General features: G+C 37.5%; 1 protein-coding gene across 1 annotated transcript in view; it reads right to left on the bottom strand.

Annotated features, from left to right (window-relative positions):
- The window catches only part of EDIL3 (EGF like repeats and discoidin domains 3), a 98370-nt gene that overhangs the window by 9409 nt on the left and 71414 nt on the right, over positions 1-17547 (bottom strand). The window contains exon 9 of the mRNA XM_015849756.2: positions 7836-7991. Within this exon, the coding sequence (XP_015705242.2) occupies positions 7836-7991 (156 nt within the window). The remainder of the gene's footprint in view (positions 1-7835; positions 7992-17547) is intronic.

The following is a 17547-nucleotide window of genomic DNA, read 5'->3' as shown; positions in this document are numbered from 1 at the left end:
GACCGTACAGAGACATTTCAGTATTTGAAGTGGTTATAAGAAAGGGGACAGAAATCAGGAATTGTTACAGGACAAGGGGAAATGGTTTCAAACTAAAAGAGGAAATATTTAGAGGGGATATAAAGAAGAAGTTTTTTACAATAAGGATGGTGAGGCACTGGCACAGGTAGCCCAGAGAGATGGTGATGTACTGTCCCTGGAGACATTCAAAGTCAGGCTGGATAGGACCCTGGGTGGTGTGATCTAGTGGATGGTGTCCCTGTTCATTGCAGCAGAGTTGAACAAGATGGCCTTTAAGGGTTTCTCCCAACTCAAACAATTCTATGACTCTACAAATAAAATTTCTATTAATAAAATGATGTATGGTGTGATATTTATTATTTACTCATATTCTGAATAGATACCAGACATGTAAAGCTTCTAAATTTGTAATGTGTATTAACATATTCTTGCTATTTTTCTACTTGATATATCTCATCATGTCCCTGGAATGGGAATTTACTTCACTGCACATAGTTTACAAGTGGTTTATGACAGAAAGTTCAAAGCCAAGCAAGAAAAGAAATATTCTGAAGAACAACTGCCCTTCAGAAATGTTTACAGAAATTCACTTTAGCTCAGCTGAGGGCAATAGGAACCACCTGTAATTTAAATCAGTGGAGAACCTAGGCTGAGGGCTTGAAAAAGTCAGACAAACAAGCAATGGGACCCTGGGAGGCAAGACACAGTGTTGAAACTTTGCCCTGATGTTACACAGGGTCAATATATTGATGTATGTTGTTTATACTCAACAGGGCTGTTTTGGCTTGTGCAAGCCTTATCATCAGTCAAGTTCCTTCAGGCAAAATAGCAGGAAAGCACAACACACTATCCACACCACACAGAAAAGATGAAGTGCAGATCCCATGTTGTAAATAAAATGTCAGCTCTCCTTTTACATGGTATCAGATAAAGACCAATGAAATCTAACTGCCTGATGAAAAATTTCAAGTAAAATAGAGACTTTTTACAGTGAAATTTTAAAAAAAAGTTAGTATAAGGTTTATTTTAAATGGGAATACTAAATAATAAACATAATATTATTTTAGAATTATAGGAAGGTTGTATTGGAGAGGACCTTAAGGATCATCTACTTGCAAACCCACTGCTGTTGGCAGGGACACCACTGACTAGATAAGGCTGCCCAAGGCCTCACACAACCTGGCCTTGAACACCTCCAGGGATGGAGCATTCATAACTCTGGGCAGCCTGTGACAGTTCCTCACCACTCTCTGTGGGAAGAATTTACTCTGAACACCTAATTCTCCATCTCCTCCTTTAGTCTAAAACCATTTCCCTTTGTCCTATCACTATCAGCCCATGTAAAAAGTCTTTCCTGTCTATAAGCTCTCTTTAAACACTGTGAGGTCTTTCTGGAGCCTTCTCTTCTCCAGACTGAACAAATTCAGCTCCCTCAATCTTTCTTCCTAGGTGAGGCATTCCAGCTCTCTGATCATCTTTGTGTTCTCCTCCGGAATCCACTCCAACAGAACCACACCTTTTTTTGTGCTGGGGGCCCTGGATGCAGTACTCCAGATGGGACCTCACAAGGGCAGAGTAGAGGGAGGACAATCTCAGCCCTCATCCTGCTGCCACCTCTCTTTTGATGCAGCCCAGGATACAGTTGGCCTTCTTGGCTGCAGGTGCATGCTACTGGATCACATCAAACTTCTATCCACCAGAATACTCAAGTCCTTCTCCACAGGTCTGCTCTCAATGGGTGCTTCTCCCAGTTAGTCCATGAGGATTGCCCTAAGCCTTGCACTTGGCCTTGCTGATGTTAGTTATGTTCTTGCTGGCCCACTTTTCAAGCTTGTCCTGGTCTCTTTCAGTTGCATTCCTTCCATTGTTATCAACCATTCAGCTCAATGTCATCAGCAGGCTTGCTGAGGGTACCCTCAACCCCACTATCCAGGTCACCAATGAAGATTCTGAAGAGCACCAGTCCCAAGATGAACCTCTGACGGAGGTTAGAGGGCAATGCCCCTCCTGTGCCGCCTGCCTCTTCTAAAAAGCGTTTAGCATTTGATTGTAGAATTCCAGTTGTACAATTCATCCCACCATGTTTCTGTGATAGGAATTAAGTCAGTTTCCTAATTGCACCATGGCTTCCATCTTCTGCTTATTTCCCAGACTCCATGCTCTGGTGTAGAGGCAGTTCATCTAAGCTACTGATCCTGAAGATGCAACCAAGATCACAGAACTCCAAAACCTGAGTGTGACACCATCCACACAGCCATTCACCTCACTGATCAATTCCTCTCCTTCTACCCAGGTCCCAGTCACCAACTGGAATCAAGAAAAGCACAGTCTCCTACTATTACTCCCAGTCCCTTCAGCATCCGTCAGAGGGACATAAAGTCTCTATTAGTATTTTGTGATTTCCCTCTTGCAGCAATCACTTAAACAGTAATATAAAAAATGATGTTTAACAATGACAGTGATGTAGACTGTATGTATGAACTATCTATCAGTGTAAATCAGGTATTATAATAATTAAACATCAGAAAGATAAAACATTAGCATTGTCTAGCAGAAAGATTTCCCATCTGACAATCTAACTTTTCACTTAAATGTATGTTTCTGCCTTCAGTTGCTATGGCAATTAACTAGATATACAAAACATATAGCTTATAACTAGTTCTTCAATTTGTCCAGAAATCCAGTGGCCATTTGCACAGGAGACACTGTCTACCTGCAGTTAATTGCATGTCTCTTAGCTAATAATAACTGACAATATGCAGCGTGCTAGACTCCTTTAGGTTATTTTCTTCTGTTCTTTCATTTCAGAAATCAGCCTGTAAAATGCCATTTGACACTACATTTGGCCTTGAGTTACCTACAGCATGCCATGTAATTTATAAATCACATTTGGAATGCGATTAAAAAAAGGTCAAATTTGCTTTAGATCTCCTTAGCATTGGAGGCATAGTGAGCTACTGACCTCTAGTTGAGAAAAACAAGATAGCTATTGGCTCTGGTCCTTTTTCTAAAATGTAGTTTCTTCCTACTTGCCAACCAGCAATGTAAAATATTCTTGGAGAGGACAGGAAAAGTATTCTTATTTTTCACAAATCTGATTCAAACTATTTGAAATGAATGAGAAAAGCATCGTTACTTGAAGAAACATTTTTTTCCCCCTTTTATTTTTTTCCCAGTGCCTTTTACTCTGCCTTCACAGAAGCTTAGCATAGCTGTGAACTCAGATGAAAGCAGCTGAAAAAGCAGAAGCCAATCAGGAGCTGCAGGTGCCTGTTCTTGGAACATCATTTCCAGCAGGAACTGTGCAAAGACAACTGAACACCACTTTTTCTTCTGTTTGAAACAACTAATTTATATGTCTCAGCTTTATCAAAGATTCAGGGTTCAGATAGTGCATCTGTGAATACAAGATATTAGTGTTTTGTTTTTTTTCCTCTCTGTAAGATAATTTCACACATTATATGGAAAAAGGGGAGAAGTGAATAGCTTTAGGAATTCATTAAGACCAACTGATGTGTTAGGATTCATCATGTAAACTGCCCAACAGTGGGTAGTTTAAGATTAACCTCTCAGTTCCTATTTCTATGTGTTTTAAAGTCACAATATTCATCCACAAATTCTTACTATAGTTAGAAAAAAATCAATAATTAGTGCACTTGAGATCCTTTGTCATTGTAAAACGATGCACTTGTTAGGACTCTAAAACAAGTTAAATTTCTTTTATACTCTCTTCCTTCCCCTTAGAGTTTTTGGAACTTTTTTGCCCTCAAATTACTGGACAAAGATTAACAGGATGGGTAGATTACCTATGGAGATAACCAGAAATCTATTTATTCTGTTCTTCTCTTAAAAAAAATTCACACAATAAATAGAATGAATTAGGGTAAATTATGAATAATTTATGCTTGCTGCTGTTGGTAGTTGCTAGTGTTTACCTTTTATCTCATTTCTGTATCTTCAGGGGACAGAGGAAATCTTTCAAAGAGAGTTTCACTTCTCTGTGTAAACGTAATATTTTTTAAAATGTTCTTCCATTTTGAGCCAAACCTCAAATCTTTACATGAGCAAAGGAAATTGTTGTGGCTTTTGTGCAGGGATACAACTATTAGGTAAGATAAATGATGCTGCTTCTCTTCTGCTCTCTGTGGAATTGCTATTTATTTGGTCATTTTATTTTCTATTTGCATTTTTGTGCCATTCTGCTGCAAATTATGGACAAAGGAGTGGGTAAGAGAATACCCAGCACTACTGTTATACACAGCTTGTGGGCAAACACCATGAGAGCACACTGCACCAAGGCATCCTGGGCTCAAGTGATGACAAAGCTTTCATATAATTAAGAGCTTTTACTGAGTGATGTTCCATGCCTTGAGACAAAGATAATTTATATGCTCTCAATAATGAAATGGATGACAGAAATCTATTAGCTTGCTAAAAATGCAGAAGATTTTCCCATCTTGGAAAGCAGAATCAAAATTTAGAATGGTCTTGACAAACTGGAGAAATGCATATAGGATCCATGTTGCAATTTAATAATGGTATGTACAAAGCCAAACCTTAGAAATTCATAACCAGTGTCAGAAGTACAATGTGGGGAATGATGGAGCTGGCATTAATTCTGTGCTAAAGATTACACAAATTAGCGTGGATTGTAAATATATCTGAGGGAAAAACAACACACTATTCCAAGAAAAGGAAAAAAATGTATGGGGATTATAACAAGACTATTGCCTGTAAAACATATTACAAAATATTTCTGCTCAATATTAGTGAATATCAGCTGAAACACTACAAGTTTGGGAAACCAGCTTCTGGGAGAGGTGATTCAAGCAGGATCCAAAAGAGTGGTTTGACACTGAGAAAACAGACTGTATGAGGAAAGATGACTGAAAGAATGAAGATCATTTTTCCCCAGAATAGGCTGAAAAGAATTGTTGGCATGCATCAATAAAAACAAACTGAGGACAACACAGTATTAATGCAGTAAGAGGAAAAAGAACACCTATCTTTATGGATATTTAAGCCCTGGGGTAGACTGCTTATATTGCAAAATTTTCATCACTGGCTACTGCTATGAACATATTAGAAGAACGGCTTACAGTATAAGCAGTGTATCTCTGATAAGGTGAAGGACAAGTAAATGAATTTAATTACTGCTTTGACTTTCTAAACTAGCTGTTTCTAATCCTCATTCAAATAACAAATAACTATTTGCACATACTCCTAAGAAGGCAATCAGGGCCTCTGGGTTTGCTGAATCCCATTTTCTGTGCAGAACACCTCAAAGGGTTGAGTAGGAAAGCAGTCCCTTCACAGGTCAAGAGGTACCATGTGATCAGTTGAGATCTTTTCCAGTCCTACCTCTCATGAGGTTATGCCAAGCTCACTAACAGCTAGCATTTTTTGAATGTCAGACTCTGGGTAACTTTTTCTATCTAGAGGAAATTTAAAATAGTGAAAATGCTTTTGTTTAATGTGTGTGGATCAAAAGACTGAAGTCTAGACTCCTGCCTACTGATCTTGTTTATTTTGTACAAATTTCAATTCAGAAGTTACAGTTTCTAATTTTGAACTAAGTGTATTTGATCTCATTCTGCTTTTACTTGCCCTTGATTTGTTAAAGAATAAGATGCATCTATTTTATTCTTTGGTATTTAAATTAATATGGGATGGGAGATGTTTTAATAAGACAATGACTAAGAGTTTTCCATTGTTCCTAGAGGACTATGCACATAGCAATTAGCAGTCCACCTGATGATGAAAGTGAAAAGGATTTAATTGCCTTGGCAAATGTTATAAACACGTGTAGTCTGGAGCAGCACTGTTAAGTGAGACTGCATTTTCTTCTAGATTTCCTTGTGACTATTACTGTGTTTCTCTCTGAAGACTGGAATGTGTATTTTATTTTTCAGTAAAATGAATGCAATGGTTTGCAATCTGAAGTTTGGCCTGGGGAAGACAGCTCTTTCACAGTAGATCTTCCACTTTTAAATGCTAGGGGTTTAAAATAGGATGTTTATGAAGTGCTGAAGTGCCGATCTGTCATTTATGTTGTATGTATTTACAGTACGTGTTCAAAATGTGAGTTGTTTCTTTCCAATTTCTATATGACAACCAATTATACTAGACACTTCCATAATCATAGGTGTTAGGACCCTCTCAGGTGGATGGCTAAAATAACAGTTTTCCCACTTTAAAAACCTTTAGAGTTTGATGGGGAAAAATCCTTTTGCAGGACTGAGCAACAGTGAAATGAGACTTGGCTCTTTGAGGGCCATCTTTTGAGAACAGTCTTCTTATAAATATAATATTTCTATGCATAGATATGCAGTTATGCACATACTTAATCCAATGATGTAGGATACCTTCCAGTATTAAATGAGCATTCTTTTCACAGAATCTGACTCACAGAATGGTTTAGCTTGGAACAGACCTTAAAGATAATCTAGTTCCAATTGCCTGCTGTGCACAGGGTTGCCACCCACTAGATCAAGTTAAAACAGAGGCCCATCCAACCTGGCCCTGGGTGCCTCCAGGGATGGGGCATCCACAGCTTCTCTGGGCAGCTGTGCCAGGGCCTCGCCACCCTCTGAATAAAAAAAATTCTTCCTAATAAATATCCAACCTAAACCTCTCCTGGTTTAGTATTAAGCTATTCCCCTTTATTCTATCACAAACAAACTCTGTAAAAAATCAGGCCCCTCTTGCTTATAGGCTCTCTTCAAGTGCTGAAAGGCCACACTGAGGTCTCCTTGTAGCCTTGTCCTAGATAAACAATCCCAGCTCCCTTAACCTTTCAGCATGTTCATCATCTGAGTGGCTCTTCTCTGGGTCTGATCCAACAGCTTTGTATCATTCCTGTGCTGGGGGCCCCAGGCTTGCACACTGTGGGGGGCCTTACTGTGAAAAGTGGTAACACTTACTACCGTGAATACAGATGCTAAAACCACCAGATTTGGGACATATACGTCAAGCATATCAGCTCCATGTGGTATTTTCAGTAATACAACTTTCAATTCAACCAGACAGAATCCCACTAAGATATTTAATAAATAATTCACATTTTGCCTGCATTCTTAATGTTTTCCTTAAGCAATGCATATATGCATTCAGGCCTTTGCAGTATATAAGTGTTACACAGTATAAAGGAAATATACAATGAATAATACCCTAAATAACAAGTTAACTGCTTCTAGGTAAATCAATCATTAAATCTACACATTCTTTACACCTCCCATTAAACATTTGCTAGGGAAGTTCTGAAACTTTTTATGTTTTGTATTCTCATAATAGTGTAATAAAAATAATCTTTCCATTGGGTATTCAAAACCCTAGAGTGAATCTAGAGTGAATAATTTCCATTAAAAAAAGAAAAAATAAATAAATTAAAAATGGCTAGGTAATGAGGTAAATTAAAGATGTGCTTTACAGAAAATTACAGAAAATAGTGAATACTTACAAAATATGCACTGAGTCACTGCTTTGAAATATACAGATAAACTGCTATTTATACACTTTCTCCTCTAGAGTTAAAGGAAGGAATAATTCTAATAAAGGAAGAACTGTAAAGTTTTATGTCCCATATTTAACAACATTAAATCAGGTGCACTGCATGGATAGGTATGTTATTATTACCCTGTGAATGTCATTGTTTCATATTACTCTTTTTTATTCATCTTTACTTTTATCTGTGGGACCCTATAACGCTATAAAACAAGCAGCATACAATAGGCTACTGGCTACGAGCACTGGAATTACTACATGTATAGTTTTCTCTGTGTGCAACTGAAATATCAGTTTTCTCTTTGTTTTACCTTATCCTTCTTTTGTTTTTCATCCTGGTATATGATCCAGTGTTCCCCATCATTACTGTAGGCAAGCTTGTAGGATCCCACAAACTGGACGTGACCAAAGTCTTTAGCTCCTTGAGTAATTATGCCAGTGACTTTTGTAGGGACCAGTAGGTCAATCTAAACAAAATACAGCACAGGAGAACAAATATTATTAGAACAGTTTCTGCTTGCAGTCTGACTTCACACCACACAAAAACAAAACCTGCTGTTGCAAACTGGCACAGTTTGAAACAACTTCTGCAAATTCCAGTTTCATGTAATAATCAATTACTATTGGGTAACAGGTCAGTTCACTTCTTTCTAGTACACTAATCATTGCTTTTACCCCCTCATGTACAATAGGACTGATCTCACACCACTTTTCATTGTGCTGCCCACATTTCCAGCAAAACAGCAGTCCTCCCTGCAAACCATCTGCAGCTGAAAAGCACTCCAGTGTGCTCCTAATAATCTGACTAGAGTACGTCAGAGGTTGATTCTCCAGCTTCTTTCCATTTCCTATGCAGTGACAGAGATTGTGCTTTATTAAGTCTTTTAGAACATTTTCTATCACACTTTTCCCATTGAACTTTTCCACTCACTTTAAGACCTTTATGTCTTTTTCTACCTCTAAAACTCTATCTTTTTCATTCACTAACCTTTTGGAGCTATTCATTTTATAATCTTAGCTAAAGATTTAAAAAATGCAAGGCAGGACCCTTAATGCCTAATAAAATCTTTCAAGTGGCTTTCACATGGGTCAGCACATTTGTGATTGGTTTTGTGGAACCAGAATTCAGCTCTGAACAGATCTGGGCCACATGGCTTGGCTTAAAGTGATCAGGGAACAGAATACAATAACCAAAGTAAATTGACCTAATAACACATTTTTAGAGGAAGAATGGAGGAACTGCAGTCCCAGTATGAACAGACATTTTCTGGAAATGTGAAGGCATTTGATTCTGTGTCCTTCAGTAATGCATTAAACCAGTGAAAAATAATCAAGAACACCACCACCACCACAACAAAAGTAGTTTTATTTCAGACAATAAATAGCTGTGATGCAGTTGGCATGTTTGATATTGTCTGTTAAATCAAGCAGGAAAGACTAATAGTAAAAACATCCTGGTAAAAGTAAGAGAAGTAGTGAACTGTATAAGAAGATGGGGAATATGTTTTTGCAACAAAAAATATTTAAAGAAGTTGAAGAAATAAAGAAGTTCTGACAGATAAAATGCTGAAGACCCAGTTTTGCAATTTTTTGAAGCTGAGGTCATCTGAAAAGGCCAGATTTTGAACAGAAATGTGGGGCAAGGGAGACAAACACCTGTGGAAGCATAAGAAATTAATAACAGGAAAAGGAGACTAAGTAAATGAGCATCAGAATTCATCAAACCCAAGTCAATGCTTTTACAGCATGGGCACTACAGTTTGCATCCTATAAAGATGAAAATACAGGAACGTGTAAAGACATGTTTTTAAGAAATGAAGAGGAAAAATGCCTGTTAGGACCAACCAAATTAGGAAGACTGAATACATCTGCCCCACTATCTGATGACAAGAAGCTAATAATGAGTAAAAAGTCCTTTCCAGAAGAGGAATAAAAATAAAAGTTTCAGGACTGAGATACCATAACAGCAAGTGGAAAATGGCACTGTTCACAGACGATCTTAGAATTTTGGTTCTATCAGAAGAAAAGGATTTCTTCCCATCCAAAAGAACCAATGTTGTCCAGAGGAGCACCCTGGAACCTGAGGGAAGTACCTCTGGGGGGAGAAACTCTTTCAGTTTTCTCTTTGTTCAGTGGAGAGAGGGAAGGACTACTTTCATAGACTGCTTGAAACAAGTAGCACAGGAGACTGGCTTCCACAGCTTGAGTGGACTGGGAATCAGACATTGCTAGTTAGACTTTTTAATGAATTAATAAACTATGAGTCTCAATATGTTAATTACTAATATTTTTTTCAGAGCACAGATGATTGGATCTGCTTTTCAGAAAGGCTGATCTTGTAAGGAATCATTAATTGACCCACACTTCTGGGCAGCATTTGAACTGAACATTTCAGAGTCAACTTTAAATTCTGTTTATAAATAATTTTTTGCATTAACATTTTCCAAGCATAACCTCTTCTATGCGATGACTGTTTCTTACACTAAAAGTTAAACTCTGTACTGCTAACCTGAAAAGACATTCCCATAAAAACACTTGGTTATTTTTAAAATGTCAAAGGTAATCTAAGAGGATTTCACAAAAAGAGAAAAAAGTAAGGCTTAATAGACAGGACATGTTCCAAGTCTAGGTTTTGACAGTACAAACAACATAAATTGCTGGAGGTGGAGAGAAAGAATAAAATGATGTACTATTCTATTTTTTCTTACTTTGGTATCATATTTGTTTCTTCATAAGCCAGTAAGAAGCCTTCATGAAGTAAAGGGTGGTTTTAACTTACCATTTAAAAAACAGCTTTAATTCTGTTGCTTTCTTACCTTTTGCTTTTCATCCTTCCTACTGAAAGTAATTAGGAATGAAAAGCTGAGAAGAACTTACACCAATTTCTAAGCAAAACATCCACATTAAAATACCTTAACAGAAAGACATAACTTCTCATCAGGATGCAGAATACATTTATTCAGTTAGTGCAGATTGCAAGTAACAGGCAATCAAACAAATTGCCAGGGAGAGAAGTTGAATTAACACACAGCCACTATGTGCTCTTCAAAGCTGAATGTGATTAACCAGATTAGAATGTGACTTTGACTTTTTTAGTGCAGCAGAATTTAGAGTGAGGTAGAGGCAATTAGACTGCAACTGATAGGCTCATTAGCTTGTTACACGAAGAACCATGGTTTACAGTTTAATGTACAAGCAGCTGATCAAAAAGCAGTTTAACACCTTGTGTCTGGGAGAACTCTCTTGGGCTGCAGCAGACCCCTTTGTAAATATCTGTTTCCCACCTTGCTTCAGACCCTGATTCAAAGAAGATCCCGATTCCAAGAATCAAACGTGATTCAAAGAATTTAAGAAAAGTGTAAAGATAGATCCACCTGAAGATGAAACATTTTAGTGAACCTCCGCCTGGATATGCAGCATGAACTGCGTGGCACTGTACAGTTCAACACAGAGTGACTAGTATCTACGCTAAAAGTAGGTCTGCCTGATCAGGAGAAAACAGTCACATAACTTCTCTGTCCCTGCTGTGAGCTAAGAAAACCCCAGACTTTCCTCACCTGCCTATGCAGATGTGTGCCATTTTCATACAACTTGCTTTTCAACAGAACTCCTTGAAAACTGCAACTGCAAAAACCTTCAAATACTGCAGTTTTCTGAACACCCCTTCCTCTCTCCTCCCTTCTGAACATCCCCCTTTCTTCTATGTACTTGGTAGAAACACATCAGTATACAAGCATTTGCTGGAAGAGCATATCCATGATAGACCATGGAAACTGAGGGCAGGAATCAGGAGAGGAAGTAGATATATCTCATGAAATAAGTGAAAGATGGATCAAGGAGTGTCTCCTGGAACAGAAACACATACTACAGCTCTGGCTTACAAGAAGACAAGCCTCAAGAAGACAAAAACTGCAGAAACTTTAGACATTAACAGGAGAGATGGATCTGTGTGGCAGTACATAGCAACCAGCTTCAGATGGCCCTACCTGAGCAGGTTTGGACAAGATGACCTCTAAGATCAAATGTCCTGGGATGCTGTTACCTAGTAAACACATCCATATGGATCAAAGTCTTGGGGACTGGGAAATCAAAAGGCACAGGCAGGGTATGTCTATACTAACAAGCCGCAGAGTACAGTGGGTGAAGACTGGCCAAGAAAGGCAGCTGATTTAGAGACTAAGATGCCTACACAGCGTGTGGTACAGGGGTTTTACTTCCAGTTAGCCTGGATCAAATTTGAAGCACATCTTTTGGCTTAATTTCATTTGAGAAGAATCCATTTCATGCTCTGTGAAGATACTCCATCTGATGAACCAAAGCACGAGAAGTGGAGACAGACTTAAAAATCCCAACACATTCTTTATCTACTCTGCAATACCAGGGGAGAAGAAACAGTGAAGAGAAGCCAGGGGGCAGCACATCCTAGTAAGCAGTTATCTTTAATGGTGAGGTAGCTCCACTGACCTTCAACTGTGCATGTTGTAATTTCAGTACATACAATCTCAGATTCAATTTGGAGACTCAGAATAGAAAGATGGAACTGAAAACTAATGGAGTGCTGAGAGTTAAGGTACTGGTTAGTTAACAATGCATGTTTTTTAAAACTCATTTTAAAAGTTCATTTTATTCTGCTACTTTTTGAGATACTACATTCCTGCTTCCAGTTTAGCTAGCCCTGTGCCCACTTATTTGGTAATTTTTCTTTTGTGTCATTTTTCCTCAAGGTTTTCCTTAATTTACTTCTGTGGGCTGTTTTCATATCAGTTGATGCCAAATAACACAGATGAAATTTAGAGTATTCCTAGTCATCAAACAAAAAAGTCTCTTGGAGTAGAAGTATCAGGGATGGAAAAAAAAGAAATCTGTATCCAACACAAGTGAGAAACACTGGCGAGGTGGTGGTAGCACCTACCCTTAAAAGACTTCTCTGTGACACATACTTCATTAAAATGGAGATATATTACATATATTTGCCATATGTCAACGTCTCAGATGCTCTGGACCTCACAAGGTAATGTTAGGCATTCATGATTAGTGCCTGAATATTACCAAGATAGTTTAATGCCCTCAGGTTGTTCTGTGCAAATTTCTCACTCCCTGTTCAAGACCTCAATTTTCACTTTTTTTTTTTTTTTTTTTTTTTTTAGAGGGGAAACTGGCACACGCATAGCTTATGTGCACCTAAGCCCATGAAAAGGAATGACAGGTTTGCTGTGACTACAGTATGAAGTCAGTATTTCCACCCTCCATATCTTATAATACTGGGCTTGGGCACTCAGTATTCTTCTCCATGCCCAATCACTGGAGGTAAAAGAAAAACTGATGATGGTACAGAACTTACTGCAGATGCGCAACATCTATATGCTATTAACAACATTTCTTGACTGAAACTATGAAATCTGGCATTTCAGCCTCTTTTCAAAAGGTTCAAACTCAAACATAATAACCCAAAACTACAATCCATCATGCCTAATAGCATGTAAACACACCACAGGAAAAACAATGACAACAATAACAACAAAACAAATTACCAGGATTACTGTTAGAGATTGCTAAGTAGCAGTGTTGTCAGTAGAAGTATTTTAAGTAATAAACTACTAGTAAATTAAATATTTATAATTTAATCAAAAAATGTTCATAATAATAAAAAAAAAATACAGTAAGAAAATCAGTTATGAGACAAAAGGAAGTACTCTAGCAGAAGATGATCAATTTCCCTGCATAATCCATGATGAGATGGTTTCATAACTGCTCCAAATGCTGGACACTCACAAGCCCATGAGGTCAGACGGATTGCACTCTAGAGTGCTGAGGGAGTTGGCGGATGTGGTTGCCAAGCTGCTCTCCATCATCCTTCAACGGTCCTGGCTAACCAGGGATGTCCTGGCAGACTGCAAACAGGAGAATTTGATGCCCAGCATCAAAAAGGGCAAGAAAGATGATCCTGGTAGCTACAGACCTATCAGTATCACCTTGGTGCCTGGGAGGGTTATGGAATGAATAATCTTGAGAGCCATCACGAATCAATCAAAGGGCAGTCAGGAGACTCAAAGAGTTATGGTTAATGGAGTTAAATCCAGTTGGCAGCTGGTCAAGAGTGGTGTCACCCAGGGCTTGGTACTGGGGCAAATCCGACTCAATATCAATGATCTTGATGAGGAGACTGAGTGTACCTTCAATAAATTTGCAGACAACACCAGGTTGGGAGGGAGTGCTGATGTGCCTGAGGGAAGAAGAACACTACAGAGGGACCTGAATAGGCTCTCCAGGGAGGTGGTTGAGTCATCATCCCTGAATGTGTTTAAAATCCATTTGGATGTGGTGCTCAGGGACATGATTTAGTGGAGGGTTGTTAGAGGTAGGGTAGTACGGTTTGGTTGTGGTTAGACTTAATAACCTTTAAGATCTTTCCCAACCCGAACTATTCTATGATTCTAAAAAATAGTAATTTTGTAGGAAGAAGGCTTTCAGAACATTTTGTTAAATAGATATCTAAAAAGGACTTTTATAATTTCAAAAAGAAATAAAACACATTCACATTTAACTGGGGCCACATTACTGGAGATACATATAAAATTAAACTTATTTATGTACCTATGTGGATATAAGTTGTTTGCAGATGAAATAAGATTAAAGAATGCCATTCTTTTTCTCCCTAAAAAAAGTAGTTTGTTTTGCTTGTTTCTTTCTCAATTTAAGCTTACACTTCACCATTATTTTAAACTCATGCCACTATATTTTTAACAGCTGTAGACCTGTAGGCTAGGATAATAAATACAGCTATTATTTTCTTATTTACTCTTATTTGTGCCTTTTTAAAGAACACATTTTCTCTGAAATGTTTTATGACTGCAGGAACTACATGTAAGAAACAACATAAGAGAGAATACTACGTACCTTCATCTCTCCTCAGTATTATTTAAAAGCTAGCAACTGCAGTATGAGGCCTGTTGCTTGAAATCCTCATGAACTGTCAGAAACACATTTCAGACCATTATTCTGAAATTTGTGCGTATGAAACACACACAAGCTCACAGGTAACTTCAGTTCTATACAGCTTCTTAAGTAGAAGTTACTTCTTAATGAGTACAGATTGTGTGAATCCTTCATTAATGTATTTGCTTACTTAGTAATCATTATACTGTAAGTATTATGGGGAGAAGGGAAAAAACATCTGAATTACTCTATAATTTTTCAGCATTTAAAGATAACTTTCAGATAGATAATCTGTATATGATTCGTCACATGGCTCACTGAAGAGCAGCATCTATTTCTTACAGAGAAACCTACTATAACCAGAATTTACTAAACCATGACTAATCTCATTTTATTGATATCGCAAACCTGAAATGTAAAAATATAGAATAAAATTTTAGCCTTAGGATCTGGATTTTCAAAGGCACCTTTGGGAACTTAATGCAGTTGAGGTTCTGAGGTCATATAGGCACAGTGCTAAATCCTGCCTGCAGCACACACAAGATAATGCTGTTTTCATACAGATCCCGCAAACTGGAATGATTTCTGTGGGCATCAGTAACTCCCACAAGTTATCAAGGAGTATTTACATCCTAATGGGAAATGGCGATGCCAAATATATCCAGGTCTGAATGTATTCTGAAGTAAAAGAAAAATTCACATTTCGAAGTTATAACATTAATGATCATTAAATCTGCAGACTCTTCTCCTAACGTTCAGTATTTCCCATCCATGTAATACAATGTTATTTCAATACAACAATACTGTACAATGATGATTTTTACTCAGAATGTGAATAGAGGTTTCTAACAGAGATTACATGGATTATTGCACTGGTCACAAATGGTCACCATTCATAAAACAACAGTGGCCTTTCTATCTCCTGTGGAATATTCAAAGCTTACCTGTCCTTGTGATGATGCTAAGAGATTTAAATTAATGGCGATTAGGCAGGAACAGACATCTGGCAGAGCCAGAAGAAGCTTTTGAGGTGCATTACAGGACACTTGAAGAGTTGATTAAAAGAACCCGTAATACCAGCCTGTGTTAGATCAATCAATTGGAGCAATTGTGGGAAAGCCAAGGACAAAACAGTACTTCAGACATTCAAAAGAAAAAAAGAGGAAAAAAAAAAAAAAAAAAAAAAAGAGGCTGAATACGATCATCAGTTGTTCATGATGAACTACTGAACACTAATGCAAGCTCTGACTGTGCACTGATCCCTACACCTAGATACGGCTAGAAATAGATATGGAAATAGGTAGAAATTTTCATTTGTGTTCAGCTTTTCACATAATGGTACATGCCTCTAAAGGCAAAAAAGCACATAAAACTGGATGCTAATAAGGGCTGCCTTTCAGGAGAACATTTTTGCACGAAACAGTAGAGCAGTAACTTATAATGTTAATGATAATGATGCTAATAACTTCTAGTATGACTGAAGGTGAAAATAATAATAATAAAAAAGTAAAAACAAAATAAGAAAACTATCAACTATTGCTGACACTGCTCTTCTTTCCTCCTGTCTATGAACAAGGAAATGATCATCCTGTAGAAATGCCAGGCAGACATGCTCTACTGTCTTTGGATAGCCAGAAATGCAAGTGAGATCTACCATCCTTTATTTTACTGAAAGATATCTGACAAGAAAATTCATCTATTAAGATTTCCTGCATGCCTATCCTGCGGTTCTGTCCCTTTTGTGAGTTCCCTTGTTTTCTTCTGAAGACCACTGCAGTAAAGCACTGGCAGACACAGGCAGGAGGAAACTTGTGGAAATGTGCTCTATTTAACTAAAAGCCTCAAAATCACTCTTGATAACCTGAAATCTTAAGGATGAGGAAGCTAACACTTTGTAGCAGTACTTTGAAGCAATGTAAGCTTTTCAGCTGCAATCAGTAGAAATCTAGTTATTTCGGATTTCATTTGTCTTAAGGATTTTGGAGCATTACGGTTTTTAAACTGAAATAAAAAGTTGGTGATGCAGTGACTGAGAAAGCAAAATCCTTCCCTGGAAATGAACTACTGTGACTTCTGCTCAGTTTTCTGTGCAGGTGATGATACAATATCTTTTATTGCAAGACTGATAAATACCTTCGAAAAACACTGAGATCATAAATGGGCTCACCTATGCATGAACAGCCCATTTTGTTTTTAAAATGAAAAATAATGGTGCCAAAATGGAAGTTCATTATTCACTTGGTCATTTTTTTTTTCTCATTGATTAATAACATTGCAAGTATTTTCCAAAGTACGTAAAAATATCCCAATAATCTACAGATATCCAGGCTATAGATCAGCAAGTAAATGAAAGATAAGCTAGCACAGAAGATACTGAAAAGTGACGAATAATTAATATAACTACTGAACGGTGGAACTACTAACAAAAATCTGCCTGTAAGCAAAGTTGAATCTGCCTAGAAGATAAGTAGATTTCAGGTTGAAATCAGTTCTTGTATTTAAAAAGTCTGCATGTTGCTTTCAGAGGAAATGCAGCCAAGCCATCATCATTCAGCCATTCTTTTTAAGAATGACTTTGCCCATCTGTCAGCTAGGATTGTTACGCATAACCTGTTTCATAAAGCTATGCTGCTGTAACTATAAACTACCAGGATTCAAAAACAACAAGGTTCCTTTTCCTTTCTTTTTTACCCAAAGTGATGATAGGACAGGCTTTTGTTTCCAGCAACAATAACCAGGAGAATATAAACAAAATATTAATAACCAGGAGAAATGAATGAAATTGATGTACTGAAATTTAGGTATGCCCTTTGGTAATGTTTTATTTTAGTTCGAGATGTATTTTTTTTCAGGATTTATGGAAGAAATCAAGATTTTTTTCTCCTTTTAGACTAAATGCTTGGCACTTCTAAGGCAATAAGCTAACGATGCACTGGTTTGAATACAATTAAAAGGTATATTAATCTTCATTCTCCAGGATGTAAGAAAGATTATCTGTTATTAGTCAAAAGGACATCCTGGAGCCACTATTAACAGCTTCACATACAGACCTCTGGTCAAAATAAGAGTAAGCTACTGGCAGGATGT

Source organism: Coturnix japonica, chromosome Z, assembly GCF_001577835.2.
Source record: "Coturnix japonica isolate 7356 chromosome Z, Coturnix japonica 2.1, whole genome shotgun sequence".
NCBI lineage: Eukaryota > Metazoa > Chordata > Aves > Galliformes > Phasianidae > Coturnix > Coturnix japonica.
This window is presented reverse-complemented; position numbering and strand designations above follow the sequence as displayed.